Here is a 23,674-nt window from a genome sequence, read left to right as displayed (position 1 = left end):
CATTTGGTTAATAATGTTTATACAGGCCCTTGGGTGATGTAATGGGCCAAATTGTGTCCCCATACAATATTGTGATTTTGGTCATCTGAATTTCTCATATATATATTTGGTTTTTGTCCACGGTTCCTGGCATACAGCTTCCCAAACCCTTATAATTTCCTAAGTATGGAGAGTGATAAAAAGTGTCTTTTGTTATGTTAATGTGGATTTGGGACCATGTCCAAAATGGAGGCTGGCTGCCAATGGAGCCAACTAAGTGATTACCGTGATTAGAGGGTTGGAATTTGCAACCCTCCTCTGGATAGGGGAGGGGCCTACAGGCTGAATTAATCACCAAAGGCCAACAATTTAATCAATCCAGCCAGGTAATAAAGCCTCCATAAAAACCCAAAAGGGCACAGTTCAGAGTTCTGGGTTGGTGAACACATGACTTGGGGAGTGGCGTGCCTGGGGAGGGCATGGAAACTCAGCCCTTTCCCTATGCTTGCCCAGTGCATCTCTTCCATCCGGATGTTCCTAAGTTGTATCCTTTTATAACAAATCAGTAATCTAGTGAGTAAATGGATTTCCTGAGTTCTGCGAGCCATTCTAGCACATTAATCAAACCTCGGGAAGGGGCCTGGGGAATCTCTAATTTATAGCCTGTCAGTCAGAAATACATGTAATGACAACCTGGGCTTGCATGATTGACTTGGCACATGGAGGGAGGCACCGGATTCTAGAGCCAGGTAGTGTCAGAACTGAATTGAATTGTAGGACACCTTGCCATTGTCCAAAAAATTGCTTGTTGTTGGGGGGGGAACCACCCCCTCCCCCCACACACATACTGGGATTGGTATCAGAACCCCAAATTCCAGTGTGCAAACCCTAAACCCTGATACCTCAGAATGTGACTATATTTGGAGATAAGGCCTTTAAGGGGATGACTAAGTTAAAATGAGGCCATTAGGGTGAGCCCTAATCCAGTCTGTCTGCTGCCCTTATGAGAAGAGTAAATCTGGACTCCCAGAGACACGGGGGGGGGGGGGGGAGGGAGAGAAAATGTCATGTGAGGACACACGGAGAAGGCAAGCCAAGAGATTTGCCAACCCCCCCAACACTTTGATCTTGGACTTCTAACCTCCACAACTGTGTGAAAATAAATTCCTGTTTAAGCCAGGCATCTGTTATTTTGTTATAGCATACCTAACAAACTAAACTAACAGGTGGCCTAAATATCACGGCCTAAGGAACTGTAACAGAACCCACAAATGTTTGCTAGTGTGGGTTCCCACACACTTTCTGTGCCTGCCATCCTTGAATCAGACCTTCAGCTGCATCAAAGCCACCTTGAAGAAGAGTCCAAACTTTTCCATTCCTTGGCATTTTAAAACAGTGTAGTCAACTTCTGACACAGAAAACAAAAGAATGTTAACATGAAAAAAAACATACTAAAGCAGAAAACAGTACAATGAACTTCCATATACCCTACACTCAGATTCCGTTAAGTACCAAGACTTTGCCTTATTTGCTTTAGCTCTCTACTTTCCATCTCCTTTTCCTTGGCTGTATATCATCTATATATACATATTTTTTAATTAGGCAACCAATATTTTACTATACCACATAATAGACAGTTATGACTAATTTATGCATATTGGCATGCATTGAATTCACATTAATACAAAATAAACTGAACTGTCAGATAATTTATATTTTGTTAGAATTCCTAACTAGGCTACTCATTTCATTCCTTGTATTATTCAAGATACCAATCTAAAAACGTAATTTTGTTCCCAGGAAAACTGCTGAAAATGGAAGACAAATGTTTTTCTACAGAGGTCATTTTATTTAAATACTAAAAAGGAAAAAAAGTTGGAAAAATTGAATTCTCAGTTCATTGCAAGGATGTAGATTACTAAAAACTATACAGCATCTCAGGAAAAACACATTATTTTATTTTTTTTTAAAGATTTTATTTATTTATTTGAGAGAGAGAGAGAATGAGAGATAGAAAGCACGAGAGGGAAGAGCGTCGGAGGGAGAAGCAGACTCCCTGCTGAGCAGGGAGCCCGATACGGGACTCGATCCCGGGACTCCAGGATCATGACCTGAGCCGAAGGCAGTCGCTTAACCAACTGAGCCACCCAGGCGCCCAAAAACACATTATTTTAAAAAAATATACACGTGGATCTTTAAAAAAGACCAAGAACCTATCCGAATATATTAATTAATATGATCTCTTGGTAGAAGGCGTTTTATTTTCTCCTTTGTAATTTACTTATTTGCTAAATGCTCCACTATGAATGTTGTATTATTTTTGCAATCTGAAAAAAAATGTAGAAAGTACACAAAGACAAATCAAATTGTAGTTGTATAAGCATACTACTTAAACATGGAGGTTAACCATTAAGTTAAAGGTGGTTAAAAGTGATTCCTTCTGGAAAATGCAGGAAGAGGGAAGGTGAAGGCAAGAGACAGCTTTCCATTCTAAAACCTTTCAGACAATCCAATCTATTATTCTTAAGATCAGACATTATTATGGTAAGCTCTTTCAGTTATTTAAAAAAACAAAAAACTAGTGGGAAGACTAATGGAAAAAACACAAAAAGCAACTTCATTTTATTTCTTCTAAGAATGTCAGTATGGGCCTTTGTGAAACCTACTAGTTGTGATTACTAGTTTAGCTGTATGCAGTACATCATGTTCATTCACACTCCAGAATTTTACTTATATATAAAATGCAACTGGATTTACAAAAATAATTTCTCACCTACACCGAAGGCATATTTCAATAAAAAAAAAGCATAGAGTACAAACAACAGTGAGTTTATTTACACAAATTACAATAATTACAGATAGTACAAATTGAAACAATCTCCCCCGTTACTGTAACAGAAGCTACCAGCCTTCACTTTCAAATGAGGGCTTTGTTATTTCAAGATATGATACACATTCAGTGATCCACTGCCATTTTTCTAAATAATTCCAGGGGCTGATCAGTGGTATGTACATGGGTCATTTCCCTCAACTTTTGTTTCCAGAACTACTATGAACAAGTTCAACATAACTAGAATATAACAGGTAGAGCGGCACTGAGTCATTTTTTTTTCCCAACAGTCAATTTTGATTATTCTTTAAATATTCACTTAGTGGTTTAGAATTGAAACCATGATTTTTGGCTTTAAAAAGAAAGTCCAGGGGGCGCCTGGGTGGCTCAGTTGTTAAGCGTCTGCCTTCGGCTCAGGTCATGATCCTAGGGTCCTGGGATCGAGTCCCGCATCGGGCTCCCTGCTCCCCTGCTCGGCGGGAAGCCTGCTTCTCCCTCTCCCACTCCCCCTGCTTGTGTTCCCTCTCTCGCTGTCTCTGTGTCAAATAAATAAAAATCTTAAAAAAAAAAAAAAATCCAGTGACTTTTGATGGGTTGCACAATTCCACTATAGCCAGTATTATCTGGCTATTTTTTACAGGCTTGCAATTGTTTAAGAAACAGAATGCCGTAGTATTCTCTTCTGTTTTGTTTTTTAGAGAGGAAGAGAGGTGGGGAAGGGGCAGAGGGAGAAAGAGAATCTTAAGCAGACTCCACACCCAGCACGGAGCCTGATGCGGGGCTTGATCCCACAACCCTGAAATCATGACCTGAGCCAAAATCAAGAGTCCAACACTCAACCGAGCCACCCAAGTGCTCACCCCATAGTATTCAATTCTGTATGAATTTTGTCTTTATGTTTTTAATCAGAGTCACTACTGCTGCTAGACGAGTCTGTTGACATAACTTCTACATCATCTTCATTTTCTTTATTATGCCCCGGAGGTTCCAACAAAAAGTCATTACTGTGATTTGGTGGTAACATATTCATTGACATGTCATTTGACTGCCATGGATATTGTGGAGCGAGGACATCTGGAGAAAAGAAAGAAGCACATGTAACAATACTTCTACCAGTAATTAATTTACTTCTTAATTATTCTTCCCTTAATGCATAAAATCTGAAGTAAATATTTTTTTCAAGGCCAGGAATCAAAATGTACATTTGGCTAAATTAACAAAGATCAAAGTTATCAAGGAAAAGCATGATGTTTTAATAACTAGAACCTTTTATTTTTTTTAAAAATCATGCTTCCATCTAAGTAACTTTATATAGTCAGTTGACCTAATTTTTCTTTTGCAAGACATTGACAATGACAAATCAAATGTTTCTTATATATACCTATGTAAACGATGTGAGATATATAGTACGTCATGTATATTATTCTCTCTATATATTTTAAATAGCTAACATCTACTACACTATGTATTACAAGTTTAAACTGCCTCTTAAGCTTTAAAACCACTCTTCTCCCTGGACTTGAAAACGTTTCTCCTTTGCCAGCAGCCACAATGCTAATCTTTGTCAGTAGAGGGCACTGGAGGGACTCTGCAAGGGGAACAGGACTGAGGGATCCGATGTTTCCCTTCTCTCTCCCGTGGTGCCTGGCTGGCAGGGGGACATCAAGCGGTGAGCTCAGCCCCTAGCAAGTTTCAGTGGTGTCTAACTCTCACCATTACCCTAAAGGTGGCTTCCCAGCAAGGCTCCCTGGAACCCTAGTGGATAATTTCCTGCTTGCCGGCTCCAGCCTGTGATTAACCTCATCTAACTTCTCTGCCATCCCGTGAGCCACAGCTACACCCTCTTGAGGGTGCCTCGGTATGAACTGAGGATGGGGGTGGGAGAAGCCTCTTCTCAGTGGGTCCCTTCCTTGGGTACTCTGCCTGGTCCTAGAAGTAGCAGCTGCTCCCCACTTCTCTAATTACTGTATTTTTTAAAGACAGTTCTCTTTACCCTTTAGTATTTAGTATCTTGTTACTAATTAATAATTTTAAAAATTTTCCTTGTTCATATTGCCTCCTGACTGGACTGTGACTGGCATGTAATATGGAATAAGCAAAATGAGAAAAATGCAAAGATATCAAAGGAAACTAAGGCACAGTAAGTTCTGAAGTTTGTACTTTCGTTAAAATGTTTACAAAGCATTCTTAACACAGGAACAACTTTACAATAAAATGTGAAGCAGAAAAGCATTATCTAGAGCATGTTTTTAACACTGTGAAAAATAAGAGAAAAAATGAAATAGGTGAAATATTAAAAGTGATTGCTCAAAAAAACCAGTTTTTTGTTTTTTATAACCTTCTAAATACTTTTTAAATGTTCTACCAAATCAAAACAAGTCACCTACAAAAGATAAAAAGATGGGGAACATAAAATAAATCTAAGAATAACACAAAACTATATGTAAAACTTAAGGAAGGCTGAAGTTCAGAATGAACCAAGTCTCACAAAAGTGCTATTTAGTTATTGAAAAGCCCATAAAAAGCTGTTATTCATTTTGTTATTCAATTTGGGAGTTTTTCAGGAGTAGGTATTCTTTCTTATTCAGAATATTTCTTACTCTGTTTATACCGTATATTTCACAATTTTATTTAAAAAGCTGTTTAGATTTTAATAAAAGAGAGGCCTAATGCCCAAGGAAAATAACCTATTAACAAATGAGAGAAAAGTCAATTTATTCTAATTTCATGAACTCCAGCTAGAACAGTTTTTAAACTAGAGAGCAGGGTAATTGGCAGAAAACCCAGCTATTAAAACAAGCTGGGTCTAGAACCCAAACTTGTTCAACAGCCAGATATTCCATCATCATGTCTGCAATACCTTGGTCTGTTTGAGGGCCCCATTCTGATTAACATTACCTGGCAATCTGCCTGCTGCAAGTGCATCCCCTGGTAAATGACCATTAACACCATTAGTGGAAGGATTGTTCATTTGACCCAATAATCCACTTCTCATCTCTAAATCAGTTGGGTATGGTCTCCGTGGATCCCCTAAAAAAAGACTGCTTTTAACTCAATCACACGCAAAATAAGCATTAATACATCTCTGAAGTACTGATTTTCCTTGATTCACTTTGAAAAACTCAAGACATCCATTTTCAATTTTGGAAGAGGAAGGTCATCTTATCAATTGTTACTAAGAGCACAAAATATTAAACTTAAAAATACATGCATTTCGTCTTTGAATCTGTATAGTAATATACTATTATCTATACAAAAAAAAAAAAAAAAGAGGGGCACCTGGGTGGCTCAGTTGTTAAGCATCTGCCTTCGGCTCAGGTCATGATACCAGGATCCTGGGATCAAGCTACACATTGGGCTCCCTGCTCAGTGGGAAGCCTGCTTCTCCCTCTCCCACTCCCCCTGCTTGTGTTCCCGCTCTCTCTCTCTGTCAAATAAATAAAATCTTTAAAAAAAAGAAAGAGAGAAAAGTCTGCCATTTTAGCAATTCCAGATGACAAATTAAGAAAATTATAATGAGGGCGCCTGGGTGGCTCAGTCGGTTAAGCGACTGCCTTCGGCTCAGGTCATGATCCCAGGGTCCTGGGATTGAGTCCTGCATCAGGGTCCCTGCTCGGCGGGGAGCCTGCTTCTCCCTCTGACCCTCCCCCCTCTCATGCTCTCTCTCATTCTCTCTCTCAAATAAATAAATAAAATCTTAAAAAAAAATAAAAAATAAAAAAATAAGAAAATTATAATGATTTTCATTGTTCTAACTTACCTGCATTTCCTAGTAAGAAAATAACGATACATACTCTGAGAGAATAAATAGATCATGACACATTTTTTTTACAAGACAGAAAGGACTGGAATGCTTATTTGAAGGACTGTCTAAATTAAAACTTTTCCTAACCAACCTCTTTGATCTTGTCATTTAAAGACTAATTCCTAGATCTTTCCAGTGGAGGAATATCAGGAGCCAATGTTCATTTCTAATCATGAAAGCATACCATTTAGTTTTGGGATGATGAAAACTTGGCAGATTTGGACCAACTTTTTGGTAATATTTCTTACTCACGCCAGATCACTTACCCCCCAAAAACTGTAAGTTAACCTTAGTGTTTTTAATACAGTAAAATACCACCATCATGAATTACTGATGTTGAGATACTATCTCCCACTCCCCCCCAGAAGACTGCTGCTCAACCTTAGGTCCCTGTCTTATAAATGTTTTATGTACTGTCCATATGTATCGCAGTTTGTTACTCTTTTTTACTGTTTCTAATTACTCCAGCTATATCCAGTCCCATGTATTTGCTGTTGGGTGCTCAGTGCTTCACGTTTATCACTGAAGAGTTGGGATTGTCTTGATTCCAAGGCCAGAACCCTTGACAAAACCCCAATGGTCCTAAAAAGTGGGCTTCTGGCCAGCCTGGGTGTTACAGGCCTATAGCTTTAGAATCATCATGTATCATCTTGTACTTTTAAACATTAATTTATGATTTTTCTTTAAAAAGGACAGAAACAGGGATGCCTGGGTGGCTCAGCTGGTTAAGCAGCTGCCTTCGAAGGGCTCAGGTCATGATCTCAGGGTCCTGGGATCGAGCCCCGCATGGCTTCTCCCTCTCCTCTCCACTTGTGCTCTCTCTCTCACTCTAATAAATAATAGCTTTAAAAAAAAAAAGGACAAAAACACAGTCCCTGTGGCAAAAGCTTTGTAGAAAACCAAACTAATAAGACCCATGGCCCATATTATTACTTATAAAAGATATGAAAATATATAGCAGATGTTCCTAAGGATAAATACATTCTATATTTAAATCATTTTCCTATTTTTAAGTACAGTCACCTAAGAATTTTCAAAACCATATATGTCTAATAAAAAGAGAAGTATTTTTACCTGGAACCCAGGTCAGTGGGGCACATACAGCATTACTTGCACTAATCCTGTGTGCATACTTAATTATTTCTTCAGAAGAGATGGCACCTGAGAGAGTCAAGAGGAGAGATAACATGTTAGTCTAGTGTATAAATGCATGCCTCATAGTCACACATCATATTTTATTTTAAATTACCTGAAAATAGGATAATCTGAGTTGCCTACTTTCCCTAATACCTAATAATATGTATATTGTTGAACTTAAATCATTTCGATTTCCCAACTAAAGAACAAGACATCTAGAAAAAACAGCTAACAAAGTGTCAAATTTGGGACATTAGCATGACTAAGTTCACTAATCCCAATTACTAACTACCATTAAATATTCTTACTGTTCTCAAAGCAACAATGAATACAAATAAAATAGAGGAAAGAGTGTTCTCTCTTCCAATGACATCTAAACTATTACATTAGAGCAGCAGTTCACACTATACCACTCAATTGTTGGCTTGATGTGACCCTACGATTATAAGTAGACCTAAGTAGAAACATGTCTACAATATATTCATTAGATTAAAAAAAAGTAAGCTGTTAAATAATATGTGTAAGCATGACCTGGTTTTTGTTTTAGAATATATGTACATATATGTATTTGTATTATTATATTTGTATTAAACATCTAAAAAAATGGACACACATCAAACATTAACAGTAGTTATCTGAAACAGGAAAAGAAGAAAAATAACTTTGAGGTGATTAAAGGTAAATCATCTAAAACCATTAAAAGCAAGTTACCAAAGTTTTAATTCTAACTTTTAGTACCTAAACTAAAAAATCCAAAATGGAAGTCTTTTAAAGAGAGAAGGAAGAAAGGAAAAGAAGGCATGCTGGGCATCTGCACCATTAAAAGCCACATCTAGTTCGGACTTCAGGACACTCTAGTCCCACTCCAGTTGCCCACTGCACATTCTCTTTCACTCTCTGTCCTGTCATTTAAGATCCAACTCAAATCCCACTTGCTTCCAGCTCGCAGTTCTCTTCCCTTCTCCCAACAACTTTATAAACTCATTGTCTTTACTGCACATTCGGATACACAGCCATAACTTGCCTTATATTATTGCTTCTTAGAACCTGAAAAAGGTGTGATACCTCCCCAATAATACACAGCACAGTGTGAGCACCTAGCAGACACTTTACGATAAAAATTTAATGGAATCACTTCAACAGCAGCAAATGATTACCAATAATACTCTCATCCATTTCTTGAAACCAAAACGGGATTTTTCAGAAAGTCATTCAGTATTCCCACAGTACTTACCTTTTCTTGCTTTTTCTATTGATTTGAGTTTTTCTTTTGCTTGGTAAACAGCTGTTGCCTAATTTGAGTATTAAAAAAAGAAGTATGGTTTATTCTTAACTATATCAAGCAGAATTTTTGGCTTGGGCGCCTGGGTGGCTCAGTTGGTTAAGCGACTGCCTTCGGCTCAGGTCATGATCCTGGAGTCCCTGGATCGAGTCCCGCATCGGGCTCCCTGCTCGCCAGGGAGTTTGCTTCTCCCTCTGACCCTCCCCCCATCTCATGTGCTTTCTCTCTCATTCTCTCTCTCTCTCAAATAAATAAATAAAATCTTTAAAAAAAAAAAAAGAATTTTTGGCTTAATTCACAAAATCATTAATCCTATAGGAACAATACGCAAAAGCTGGAAATCCCCACAATTTGTTTCTAATGTTCTGAAACACCATTTGGGAATCATTTATTTCAGTTGGTTAAGGAAAGTAATAATATATATTCATGAATCAGTCTTCATTTACAAATTGTTAGAAACAAAGTATAAATTGGATTGTTTACTTTTTTTTAAAGATTTTTTGAGAGCGAGCAAGCGAGCCCATGAGTGGAGGGAGGGGCAGAGGGAGAAGCAGACTTCCCGCTGAGCACGGAGCCTGATGCAGGACTCAATCCCAGGACCCTGGGATCATGACCGGAGCCGAAGGCAGACACTTAACTGACTGAGCCATCCAGGAGCCCCTAACATTTTTTTCTTTATGCCTTCTATCAGACATGCGTAAGAAATCCACACCACATACCATTCCCAAAGCATCATATTCTTGCATTTAGTTCAAGGATAAAATACCAAAATATTCTTTTTCTAGTTTACAAGACACATTCCTGGATTGATAAGTCTTACTCATTTACACATTACTATTACCTCCATACTTAATAACTGCTATTATGAAAACACCCACACCCCCCAAAACTCCCTGAAAGGTACATGAAAGGGTAAAATGAAGTTAAGCTAGTATATGCATCCTCAACTATAACACAGAGGTTAAGAGTATGGAGTCAGAGAGAATTAGGTTTAAGTTCCATCTCTCTACTTTTCACTCTTCCTGGGCAAGGTAGTTATTAATTTAAAATCTCGGTTTCTTCATCTGTAAAATGCAATAATGGTACTAACCTAGCATAACTGTTATGAAGACTGAGATAATACATGTAAGGTGCAAACAAGCACAAGGCCTGATGCACAAGCGCTCAATAAATGTTAGTTGCTATTACCTAACTCATAAAATTCAGTCTTCTTACGGTCCTTGTGTTAACTGTCTTTAACTCAATAATTACATTTTTGGAAATCAAATCTAAAGAATATAATCTGAAATGAAGAAAAAAAAGACCTTTCTACAATGATATTCATCAAAGCATTATTTATAACAGAAAGTTGGAAAGCTAAACAAAGAGGATACAATATATGAAAAATGCTTAAATTTTAATAAATAGTAATAGAAAGACAGTTAGTAACTAATCCTACTAATTACGAGATAAAAAATGAAAACCTCTGGGAAAAAAAATCGCTTGTTGTACACCTGAAACTAACGTGACATTATGTGTCAACTAGACTTCAATTTAAAAATCAATTATAAGCCTACTGGAAAATGAAAAAAAAATACATCTAAGACTGAAATGAAATGCACAAAACTATGAATAAGGGCAATCTGAACACAGGTACTAACACAATCTTTTCCTCTTCTTTCTACTTTTCTGTATTTTCTGAATATCTTTTGGTTAAGTATTACTTTCTTAATGGAAAATCGATTTCTTTACACATTTTTTTAAAAAGCATTTACTTGGGGTCATTTCTTCAGCAGGAATGATTAATTTACCCTGAACCACTCAGGTTTCTATTTATTGGAGCCCATTTTGACACCTTTTGAAGATTCAACAGGGATAAAGTTTCCAGCAATGTCTGGTCCATATGAGAATCAAACTCAGCTGTTTCTGTAATACCACCATATAACAATTACATTAGTTAGCATTTAGTGAAATAACTGGGCAAATAAGAGCAAAGAAATTGTTTTTTTAAACAGTAGCCAAGAACAAGAAAAACAAAAAACAAAAAACTAGAGTCCCTGACATATGCCCAAATCCCACCTAGTTTAGAATGGAAGACTAAGTTAATGTAAATTTTAATCAATTTTTAAAATTGATACTTATTTCTACTGATTTCAAAATATTTTTAAAAGCTGAGGTAAAGATTTAGACTACTAGTAACTGAAAACTTCTAAAAGGACAAGATAAAAGTAGAACTTCCCAGTTCTATTAATTCAATCCTGTGAAATCTTTAAATAATGAAAATATGGTTCAAAAATAATGCAGACTATCTGAAAACATTAAGTAAAATAGGGAATGACATTGGCCTTTCATTTAACCAAACTGACAAGTTGTCACTTTTAGACTTGGAAAGTCAAGTTTTCTGCCACTTCAAAATACTTTCAGATTTCTTTTGCAGAAATAGATTAATATCCTTTTTTACCTTTTCTTCTATCAGCTTACCAGTATTTGTTCTGCTTCCTTTAGCTGTTTTTGTAGTTGCTGAATATCACTGTCTCTCTTCTCCACTTCCTTTTCTAAAACTTGCATTTCATGATGGATTTTTCCCTGATTCAGTGCCAATTTCATCAGTTCTTGAAATTCCCCATCTCTGTGAATTAACAACTCCAGGACCTGTCAGATAACAGTTGATTAAAGCAGACAGCAAAATAATGAAAAGTGACATTCCAATGAAGCAACAAATGCACATGTGAATTGGCTAGGCCATAAAATTTTAATACCTTCAAAGTATTATTCTAATCAATGTTAAGAATAAAAATAACCTACCTATGATTATTTTGGAAAACAGATTAATATCAAGACTTTCTACTTTTTCTAATTATATGCTATTCTTTCATACAAACCAGTCTTCAGAACTACCAATATGCCACAATGAGGTTTATTCATTTCCCAGGTAAGATAAAATTTTAAAGTTTATCCCTAAAAATATAATGTAAATGGAGGTTTCCCCCCAAATCTTGTATTTGAGATGATTTTAGTTAACACCAAGAACTTTAAAAAATTAAAAAAAAAAAGTTTATTTGAGAACAAGAGTGAAAGCTTTTGCACATCTGACAAGGTAGACTCGTTTTTCTAACAGACGCCATCCGTATTTAGCTCTACCAATATTATCACAATGGAACATATTTGTTCTAACAAAGATATGGGCCTAAATCAAGGACTGTGACTAGACAGCATCAAAGGAAATATGGGGCCCCAAATCTTAACCCCTAGACTGATTCGCAACATAGGATTTCAATCAAACACTCCTCATGCAGTAGTTCTCAACCTGGCTTCTTATCAGAATCCCAGGGACTCTTTGGACGGAAATCCCAGTCACTAGACTGCCCCCAGCCAGAATCTCTGGGGGTGGGACCCAGGTATCAGTAGGTCCTTAAGCTTCCCAGGTGACTCCCATGAGCAGCCGAGGTCGAGCACCACTCTAGAGGCAGGTAACAGTTCAACAAATCGGCAAGTTCCCCAGCCCGGCTGGCCCTGTGAGGAAGGGGGTCTGCCGGGCATCGCTAGCTCTCACAGATCCTATCTCTCCCTCTGCTCCAGAACTCCATAACGTTACCAGCTTTGGGTGCAATGTTGAGCCTTTCCATATGCCTTAATGATTTTCAGAGCAATGTTTAATCAGGCAGATACCAGCAAAGAAAGAAAAATGGAAAAAGGAAGAAATTTCCATAAGGCATGATACTACGAATAAATAAAATAAGTGAAAAAAATCTCAGGTTTAAAAGTAAAGCATGAGAAATCAACACCTGTGAAATTTTATTTATATAAAAGAATAAACATATCTATTTTAAAAGGATTGATTTAAACTTAGGTTTTTCAGCTTTTCCTGTTCCTTGAACATGAAACTGCCTCCAACGCAGAAAGATTTAAGATAGGTAATTAATAAATAAACCCTCTTTACCTTCCCCCTGCAAAAACACAGAGCCAAGTTCCCCATTTTCTTTATGGTAAACCAGATTATTGTCAGTGAAGAACACTGGCAACTGCATGAAGCAGATGATCAGATATGTCGGCAGGAAGGTATGAGCTGTACAATGGCATTACAAAAAGTCCCCAAAGAAAAGAAAATGGTAAAAACAATAGAAAAATAATAAAACACAAACAAAATAAGAAAATGCCCAATATTTACAACCTCCCTCTGAAACGTGACCTATGTTCTACCTTCAGCATAAAACAAAACCAGAGAACATTTCTCAATGGGTATCACAAATGAAGCTGGTACCAGCCAGTTTGGGGGGACACATTCATTCCAAGAAGGGAGAAATGCTTGCTGGAATTATAAGCATGTCTTGGTCTTCTTGCAGTTCTGTTACTAAAAATGACACACAGTAAATGATCCAATGTGGTCTTACAGAAATGACTTGTCACCACATTTCAGAACAGACTATTCAGTCACAGGCACTGGGTCTGGGAAAGCAGAGGTGGATGGATGGCCACGCACTCAGGTGAGGGATATGTATCTTTGTGAGGTTGGAGGAGGGAAGCAGGGCTCTACAGCCTGGAAGCTTCTGCCCTAATGAGTCTTCTAATAGTCAGCTCATGGTTTTTTGTTTAACTTCAGATCAATCCTGTGTCGGTTTTTATTCTCTCGTTTTTTATGGCTGCCGTGATGACCCCCTGAGGAAGTAGAGGCAGCAGCCTTCTGAGGCTTCACTCCCTGCACAGATCCGTCCAGGTCCTCAGGGTCCTCCTGGCTGGGCTCATTCTCCTGATTGTGGAAGTCTGGAGAAGTACCACTTTCTGTCCCACTTCCTGGCTCCCTCTTTTCAATGAGCTTATCCTGAACTCCTACCAATGCACTTACTGCAGCTGCTGAAGTAACTGAGGATTTACTGAAGAGCCGCTCAGTTTCCTTAAACTTCCGGTTCCTTCAATCGTTTTTGCTGTTGGAGTTTTTCTGGTTGGTCAGACACCGATCCCAGCCACGAATAATATTGCCATACATCTGAGTGTCTTCCAGGTAGCTTCCTTCAAAAGCATAGATCTGTCTCTCCAAGTCAGCCAGTGTTTCCACCAGCTCCTGCTTCCGCTTCACAAGCTCTGCCAGCTCCCACCGGGTGTCTGGGATCTGCAGTAGCACTGCCTTGTTTTGCATCGCCATGTTGGGCTGAGGCAGGCGGCTGAACTTTAAAAAATTTCTACAAAGTCTGATTAAAAAATGGGCAAAGAAACTGAATAGACATTTTTCCAAAGACATACAAATGACCAAAGGTACATGAAGAGGTGCTCAACATCACTAATCATCAAAACCACAACTGGGTATCACCTCACACCAGTTACTACGGCTGTAATCAAAAAAACAAGATATAAGAAGATGGCGAAGATGTGGAGAAAAGAGAACCCTTGTGCACTGATGGTGGGAATGTTAACTGGTGCAACCACTATGGAAAAACAGTATGGATATTACTTAAAAAGTTAAAAAGAGAACTACCATATGATCCAGCAATTCTACTTCTGGGTACTTATCAGAAGAAAATGAAATTATTATCTCAAAAAGATATGGGCACCTGCACGTTCGCTGCAGCATTATTTACAATAGCCAGGACATGAAAGCAAACTAACTGTCCATCAATATATGAATGGATAAAGAAAAGGTGCTATGTATTTTTTTTCAGTTTTTATTTAAAATTCCAGTTAGTAATAATACAGTGTAATATTAGTTTCAGGTGTACAATATAGTGATTCCACACTTCCACATATTACCCAGTGCTCATCAGAGTGCATTCCTTAATCCCCATCACCTATTTCACCCATCCCCCCTACCCACTTCCCATCTGGTAACCATCACTTTGTTCTCTACAGTTAAGAGTCTGTTTCTTGGTTTCCCTCTCCTTTTTCCCCCCATGATCATTTGTTTTGTTTTTTAAATTCCACATATGAGGGACGCCTGGGTGGCTCCTCAGTCGGTTAAGTGTCTGCCTTCGGCTCAGGTCATGATCCCAGGATCCTGGGATCGAGTCCCGCATCGGGCTCCTTACTCAGCGGGGGAGCCTACTTCTCTGCCTGCCACTCCCTCTGCTTGCACGCTCACTGACAAATAAATAAAATCTTTTAAAAAAAACTCCACAGATGAGCAAAATCATATGGTATTTGTCTTTCTCTGACCGCCTTATTTCACTCAGCATAATACTCTCTAGCTCCATTCATGTTGCTGCAAATGGCAAGATTTCATTCTTTTTTTTATGGCTGAGTAATATTCCATTGTGTGTGTGCACGCACGTGTGTATGTGTGTGTATATACCACCTCTTTATCCATTCATCAGTTGATGAACATTTGGGCTTTTTCCATAATCTATTGCTGATAATGCTGTTATAAATACTGGGTACCTATTTCTCTTCGAATTAGTAGAAAATGTGGAATGTATATACACACAGAGAGAAATAGCCATAAAAAAGAAGGAAATCTTGCCATTTGTGACAACATGGATGGATCCTGAGGACATTATATTAAGTGAAATAAATCAGACAAAGACAAATACTGCATGATCTCACTTGCATGTGGAATCTAAAAAAGCCAAATTCATAGAAAAAGAAATCAGACTGGTGGTTGCTAGGGAGGGTGGTGGGCAAAGTGGGTGAAGATGATCAAAAGGTACAAACTTCCAGTTATAAGATAAATAAGTTCTGGGGATGTAATGTATGGAAACGATGACCACAGTTAACAATACTGCATTATATACTTGAAAGCCGCTAAGCTTAGCAACTTTAAAAAAGTTCTTAAAAATGTACAGAGAAATGGAATAGAAATATTCCAAAGACACCCAAATCACCAATAGGTACATAAAAAGGTGCCACGGTTTCCCTGTCATCTTAAAAGTTCTTATCACAAGAAAATGTACATTAACTAAACTTATCGTGATAATCATTTCACAATACATATATACACGAAATCATCATGTTGTATGTCTTAAACTAACACAGTGTTATATTTCTACTATATCTCAATTAAACTGGAAAATTAAAACAAAAAACGCTAAAGCACTAAACAGGACACAAAGACATTATGACAAAATGCACAATTTTTTTAAAGTTACAAAATTGTACATAATCAACTATGACAGCAAATAAATGACCAAAGTATTAAACTATAATGTAAGGAAACTTGACAATATAATTATAGTAAATGCTTCATAATGGCTGTCTCAGAGTTGAACTGATCTCAGAAATACTTTTATGGTAAATGTATGATGCTTAAAAAACTTTTACAGTTACACATTTGTGCTATTATGTTCAAGGAAATATATAACTCATATGAAACCTATGATGTCATGCACAGTATTGCTTTATGATGAAGACGGTTTAAAAAAGAGCAATTTCCAAAAACAGTAAATAAATTTTCAAATGGGCACGTCCCACTAATATTTAATAGTTTCAGTGAAAATTACACAGGAATTCACAGTACTAAGTATAAGGTTTAATTCTGTCCTGCGGTGGTGGTGATAACAACTATCTATTAATAAGCTCTTCCTACGTGTACTTAACATGCAGTATCATAAATCCTCATAACAACCTTATGTGATAAGGCACTGTTATTTTTTAAGGACAGAACTGCTAGTCCTTACAAAGTATAAGAAAGGTTAGTGCTGATTGGGTAGGTCTTAGTTATGACCTACTGAATAATCTGTACCCCTGGCAAGCTTATAATAAGTGCCTAGGAAGTAAAGTCAAAACTTGTATTTCATTTTGCTCATTTTGTAATAAATTCTTAATTTCACAGGTATTTATCAATAAAGTATCTGAGACTGGCATTCCTCTATTAACATATTTCTCTATAAGCTTTTTCTAAAAACAAAATAAACAACATACAAAAAACAACTTTAATATCCCTAAAATTACCAACTTTTACTACTTGTAGCCTTATCTAATCTCTCCTCTCCACCTGAGGGGATTAATCTTTGAAGAAAAAAGTTTTATGATACTTCTCTATTGACAATCAAATTTCTTGGCCCTCAAAACATATCATAAGATAAAATTAAGATAATGATGGGGCACAGAGCTGTCTCATATCATTAAAAAGGTTAATCCTTCCCAGCTGTTTTCTTTTAATTTTTTAAAAAATTATGGTAAAAAAAAAAAAACACATAAAATGACATTTACCCTCTTAGTAAGTTTTTAAATCAGAAAAAAAATCTGCACACCTTAGAAAATTACAAAGCACAGAAAGGAATAAAGAAAATAAAAACTTGTAAACTTAACATCCACAAAATAACTTCTATCAACAGTTGCATGCTCTTTTATTTCTATTCATTTTCAAGTTGCATTAGGGGAACCAAGAGCCTAAAATAAAAGGTTACCTTATGAGAGTATTAATTTTTTTCTTTCAAGTATTGTTTTAATCTCCATTTAACAAGCTTTGTTGGTTAATTCAAAAGGCAAAAATGAATAAACTAGAACTGTAAGAGAAAATAATACTGCCAAACCCTTAGGTAGCTATTTTCTTTTTAAACAGTGTTACCTAATGTAAGTTATTCAAAGAAAATACCAATTTAAAAGTTGTCATTAATTTAACAGAATCCAATCTTCCTGTTCTCACACAAAGTAAATGTAAATAGGGAAACTGCAGAAATTATGGGGATTTGTTTGTAATTTAAAAAGAAGCCACTTACCTGGTTTTCCTCATCAGGTGGCAACAACTTTTGGTTTCTTGAAATTGCCAACATTTCTATAAGTTCTCTAAAAAAGAAAGACCAAAAACCAAAACATCATTGCAAAATAAACACAATAGAAACTATCAACTGATCTCTACCTAACTGACTTGCTGGATTCATGGTACCCACAGCATGCTGAGTATTCACAGCCCCTGCCCCACAGTGACTGTGCTCTTGGGCTCCCACCAGCAAGATTCAGTTGTGTTTGTTATCAGACCCATTTATGCAAGTTTTACTTACTACTATAATTACATAAACTAATATCCAGTACATAAATACCAATGAAATATGACCGTCAACAGAAAAGAGTTGTTTCCATAAAACACCCACTTAAACACCGCTTAAACAGTCAGGGAAGGCTTCTCTAAGAAAAGCCAGCCATGAAGAAGAATGCTTGTAACTACATAGCTAGTTCAGGGGCCCAAAGATGGGTTTGAGGAAGTGTGGCCAAAATACAGTAGTAGGTACTGGGGAGCAGGATACAAACTGAGGACATGGGTAGTTAGGGAAGGGGCCAGATCATGTTAGGGCCTTGCAGGTCACGGGAAAGGACCAGTATTTCATTTCAGGTACAATGAGAAGTGACCAGATCTTTTTAAACAGGGAGATGACATGAACTGATTTATGTTTGTTTTTTTTTTTAAGATTTTATTTATTTATTTGCCAGAGAGAGAGAGAGTAAGAGCACAAGCAGGGGGAGCGGCAGGCAGAGGGAGAAGCAGGCCTCCTGCTGAGTAGGGAGCCCGATGTGGGACTCGATCCCAGGACCCTGGGATCATGACCTGAGCCGAAGGCAGATGCTTAACCGACTGAGCCACCCAGGCGTCCCTGATTTATGTTTTTAAGCAAACTGCTAGGCTATCTAGAGAACGGATTTTAAGAGGGCTAGAATGGAAATCAAGTTAAGTGGCTTCTGTAGTGTTCCAGGCAAAAGATGATACTGGCTTTGACTAGATCCTTGCGACTAGGATTTAGTAATGCAAACAGGTGAAACATGTACAGACTCAGAATATATTTTGGAGGTAGAGCTCACAGGACTTGCTGATGGATTAAACAGACATTTTATGAAAACAGCATGTTATATTAGCCTTTTTCTTTACCCCATAGATGAGATATAAACAATTGAGAACCTCTGGTCTACATAAAGGCTAGTTTCAGGGGTGGGGGTGATGGGGATGGGAGGTACGGTGGGAGATGTGGAATGAGCCTTTTTCTGCCCTTCTTGCAAATCTGGGACTAGAAATCCACAGAAAACCTTAAAAGAGCTTGCCTTAGACACAAGAGTACAGTGGGAAGGAAAAAGCTATAAGACTTAGTGCTGTTCAGTAGCACTCTAGAACAAAGTGGAAACTTCTGTCCTCCCCAATGATAAAAAGAGGCTGAAGGAACCCCTGAGCCCACTCACTGGTTACAGGTATGGGAGATAGAGCCCTGTCCCCCTACAGAAGCTGTATTCCTGGCATATCAAATTAGAAGCCATCCACAATTCCCCATAGAAATATAATTTACATGGGGGTTAAATCCCATATTATTAATGGTACTACATTTCAGGTAAATTATAGATAAACAGATTAATAGGCTGGTGTGGAAACCTCAAGACTCCTATCAACATGGTTTCTGGAGGACAATTGAGTTCTGAGTCACAAACATGTTAAGAAAAACTCGTAGACTATAATTTGTGTTTCTCTGTTTAAAATTCCTCCAAAGACTACCTCATTCCCTCACATTTTACAAAGTAACAAATATACTGATTCTCCCTCTCCCTCTGCCCCTCCCCTGCTCATGCTCTTGCACTCAAATAAAAAAATCAAATAAATTCCTCCAAAGACTACCTCATTCTATCACATTTTACAAAGTAATAAATATACTGAAAATAACCAGGTAACAGTAAAAAATATATCCTAAATTTCAAACCCACTATTTTCTAAAGTCAAGAGATTACATTAGTTTTTCCAATTTTCATAAAAAATGCAAACGAGAAAAATTTCATTAAGAGGATAATGACGAATTTCACAGATCACAGAAGCAGTATATGCAGCTATATCTGATTGCTAGCATAATGGGATTTTTTTTGAAAGCAAATCACACTGGCATAGCCTCATTCTGTGAAGTCTCAGTCTTAGGTGGCCAAGCACAAAGTGACATCTCTTCCACTACCACCACCAACCATCTCTAGGGTCACAAAAGAGGTAAATTTTCACTCACTGTCACCCAGTCTTTCTTTAGAGATGAACAAATAAAATAACATGACAGATTAAGTCATGAGAAAATCAGAGGAAAAGAAAAGCAAACTTTTAAAGTAATGGTTATTCCCAGGCTGCAAGGACCCCAAGAAAGAAGAAGCTTATCTTCAATTTGTTAACAGATTCAGTGAGGACTGCAAATCAATGAGAAATCAAAGTGTTTTTCGCATTCCTGGGGAAAGGGCAAAAGAACTACAGCTTCTTTTAGGGAAAGCAAAAGAGAACTTAGCATATCAGCTAATCATGCACAGCTAGAAAGCTGAAGCCGGGAAGCTTCAGAAACAGATTCTTGATACATTTCATCAAACAGAAAATGCTACACTCAGGAATTAAGGAAACAATCAAAGAGGGAGAAAGATAAACTGGTCAATTTACAAGACAATTTCAATTTGGTCTCAAATTAACACAACTGATAAATTATTTAATTATGCTATCTCAAGCGAAGAGTACATGACTATCACGTATACGCACTCCTGCAGGTACCAACAGCAGCAGGAAAACACACCTCAGATACACAGAGCTATAGCCAAATAATCCAGAGGCAAGATCTTAAGGTTGACTACCAAGCTGTCCAATGTCAGAAGAAATTTTCAAAGACCATTACCCTATATGCCTAGGTTCAAAAAAACAGTTTCCGAACTTGGAGAGTATGAAATACATACCAGGGTCACAAAACAGACAAATTGTTACAGCAAGTAAACTCAGGAAAGAAACGAATTTACTGGGCTCCAGAGTAAAAGGGTGAGAATAGTTCACTGAATATACTAAGGCAAAGATTTGACATTCAAAGACCAAGATTCACTCAGAACAAAAGGCAGCAGACACTACTTCCCAAAGGGGGTGTCACTTCTTCCGAAGTAAACATATTTACAGAAAAGTGGCACACTAAGCTAGACATTTGGACTTTATCTCACTGGGCAGCGGGAACCTACCAAATATTTTAAAGAAGAAAAGTGATGAGAAGCCTTTTAAAAAAGAAAGCCCTGCTCTTGGGCAATATAGAAAGTGCAGAAGCATGGAGACAAGTAAAACTGTCGGGAGATGCATCAAAAGACGGTGGGCATGGGAACAAGAAGTCAAATCCGAGCAACGTTTTCGAAGGAAAAATCAAAACAATTTCAACATCCAAGTGAATGTGAGAGAGTTAAAGGGTTCAACTTGACAAACTACCATGAACGATGGCAGAATAAGAGGAATGACATCCCATTTCTTCTACCTCTTCCATACTCGCTGCGCTCCAGCCATCCCGAACTTGGAATTGCACCAAATGGCGCGTGCTCACGCCTCCAGGCGTTTGCACCTGCTATTCCAGCCACCTGCCGCCTACAGAGTGCGGTGAACTCAATCTTCCCATGCAGTCCTTTCTCCAGGAAGCCTGCCCTGACTAAACTGAGATAGGCATCTATAGTCCTCGAGTTCCGGTAACCCGGGGCGCACGCCTCTGATTAAAAACAGGCTCCGCACCATAGTGTCTGTTTACGTCTGTCTCTTCCCCTCGACGCTGGGCTGCTCTATGTCCGCATCTAGTGTCCCCCTCATTACTGTTTCCCAGCGTTTGGGTCCCGGGGGGGGTGGTCCTTAAACGTCTGTCGAGAGTCCGTGGACGAAGGTACTCACACCCGGCGACCTCTAAGATCCGCTACGATTCTTTTTTTTTTTTTTTTTTAATTTTTTTTGACAGAGAGCACAAGCAGAGGAAGCAGCAGGCAGAGGCAGAGGGAGAAGCAGGCTCCCCGCCGAGCAGGGAGCCCGATGTGGGGCTCGATCCCAGGACTCTGAGATCATGACCTGAGCCGAAGGCAGAGACGCTCAACCGTCTGAGCCACCCAGGCGCCAGGTCCGCTACGATTCTGACAGTGTCGGGGTTCCAGGGTCACTGTCATTACTAAAACGCGCTCTAAGGGGGGGGGGGATGCCGTCTCGGAGTCCCGTAGGGTTTTGGACGTCAAGTCCACCATACTCGTGCACCGTCTTTGGGAGCGCGGCCTCCCCCCCGGAGCCCCAGGAACGAGCACCCAGGCAGGCGCGGCCGATCCAAAGTCAGTCCTCCCAGCCCAGCCCAGTCAGGTCCTCAGACCGACGGCATTACCTCGACAAAACCTCCAGATCTTCCAGCGCAGACAGCAGCCGCTCTCGCGTGCTGTTACCGCCTGCCGCTCCAGAGCCGCCTCCGGGCCGCTCCTTCTCCTTCTCTCCACTCGAAGACGCCGCCATCCTCCCTACAGGCCCGCAGCCGGAGACTGCGCAGCTGAGCACCGGTGAGGGGAGGCGGGCTCCGGAGGCGGAAGCAAGGGTCACAGAGGCGGGGAAGGGAAAGAGGCCAAGGCCACAGCGCCCCCTATGCGCTTGGAGATGCACTGCGGGCGGCGGCGCCATCTGATGGGCCAGCGAAGGGTTCTCAGGTCCAACCCAGGGAGGAGAGCCAGAGAACAGGCAGGCACAACGCGTTCGAGTTGCCCTGCGCATTATGGTTTTCAAGTAGGAATGGGAGGCTCAACGGATTTTAAGCATTTGAGGAAATTGCGTAATGACCTACGTCTTTTATCAGTTTGTTTGTGAAATGGGCTGGTGTCAGCATTAACCTAGCTTTAGTCTGCATTCCTATAATGCTAAACCCACCTTCCTGTTTGGCCTCTCTTAGCGGTTATAAGCACTTTGGGACAGGGACCATAATCTGTCTTTTTTTCTTTATTGTAGTAAAATATACATGCCCTAAAATTGACCTTGCTAATCATATTTAAGTGTACAATTCAGTGGCATTAAGCACATTCATGTGATTATGCTATCACCACCACCCATAACCTCACCTCTTTCCCTCTTTCCCTCTTGCAAAACTATAACTCTGTGCCCATTAAATAACAACTCCTCATTTCTTCCTACCCCAGCCCCTGACAGCCACCGTTCTACTTTCTCTCTCTATGAGTTTGACTACTCTAGGGACCCCAAATAAATGAAATGATACAGTATTTTTCTTTGGGGGATTGCGTTATTTCACTTAGCATAATGTCTTCCACTTTCATCCCTGTTTTAACGTGTCAGAATTTTCTTCTTTTTCAAGGCTGAATAATATTCCATTATATATAGATACCACATTTTGCTTATCCATTTATCTGTTCACAGACACTTGGGTTACTTCCACATTTTCATAATCCATCTTTATAATCATATATCTCCCAACAAAGTGTTTTGCTCATTGATCAAGATGACTGTTGAAGTGAATAAATCAATATAGCACATAAGTGGTAGTTTATGAAAACAGTTTAAATAATCGATATAACATAGATCCTAAAGTAAAGCCAAAACTCCACCTTAACCCACTTTTCCTGGAGAGAACAATATAGTCGGGGACTTTCCCTGCCAGGAAAACCCAAAGTTGCAACAGTCTGGGGAATGTGGGTTCTGTATCAGGCCAGGTTGTAATTTTAAAAGATGAGATGGAGAGACATCACCTACAGAACAGCTAGGAGTGAGGCAGGAGAACCTTTCTCCAACAATCCATCATCCTGTCTTCTGGCCGTTCTTTTGGAGGTGCTGAGCCAGCTTCCTGCTGGGTACCCAGACTTGAGGATTTTCTCGAGGACTCATGCTATAAAAAAAAGCCATTCATAGGAACTGCCATATAATCCAGAAAGCTGATTCATTCACTTACAAGGAAAAGTAATAGTGCCAACCACAATTTTACTTACAAACTTGTATAGGAAGAAAAATTATCACCAGAATTTTGCTTGGTAA

The 23,674-nt window shown here is 38.8% G+C and overlaps 1 protein-coding gene and 1 pseudogene across 1 annotated transcript; both read right to left on the bottom strand.

Annotated features, from left to right (window-relative positions):
- Nucleotides 1–2,792: 2,792 nt before the first annotated feature.
- On the bottom strand, nucleotides 2,793–22,200 carry MED4 (mediator complex subunit 4). Its single transcript, XM_028106457.2, has 7 exons — nucleotides 22,032–22,200; nucleotides 17,658–17,724; nucleotides 11,494–11,664; nucleotides 8,986–9,043; nucleotides 7,689–7,775; nucleotides 5,708–5,839; nucleotides 2,793–3,883 (listed from the first exon to the last, which is right to left on the bottom strand). The coding sequence occupies exons 1-7, from the start codon at nucleotides 22,154–22,156 to the stop codon at nucleotides 3,711–3,713; spliced, it is 813 nt and encodes a 270-aa protein (XP_027962258.1). The 5' UTR covers nucleotides 22,157–22,200; the 3' UTR covers nucleotides 2,793–3,710.
- On the bottom strand, nucleotides 12,842–15,778 carry LOC114211789 (chromatin modification-related protein MEAF6 pseudogene; annotated as a pseudogene).
- Nucleotides 22,201–23,674: the final 1,474 nt, after the last annotated feature.

The sequence above is a fragment of the Eumetopias jubatus genome, unplaced genomic scaffold (assembly GCF_037043125.1).
Source record: "Eumetopias jubatus isolate StellerSeaLion01/CBP00866 unplaced genomic scaffold, mEumJub1_p1.0 scaffold_3, whole genome shotgun sequence".
In the NCBI taxonomy this organism is placed as follows: Eukaryota; Metazoa; Chordata; class Mammalia; order Carnivora; family Otariidae; genus Eumetopias; species Eumetopias jubatus.
Note: the sequence above shows the minus strand (reverse complement) of the source record. Positions and strands in the feature narration are given on the sequence as shown.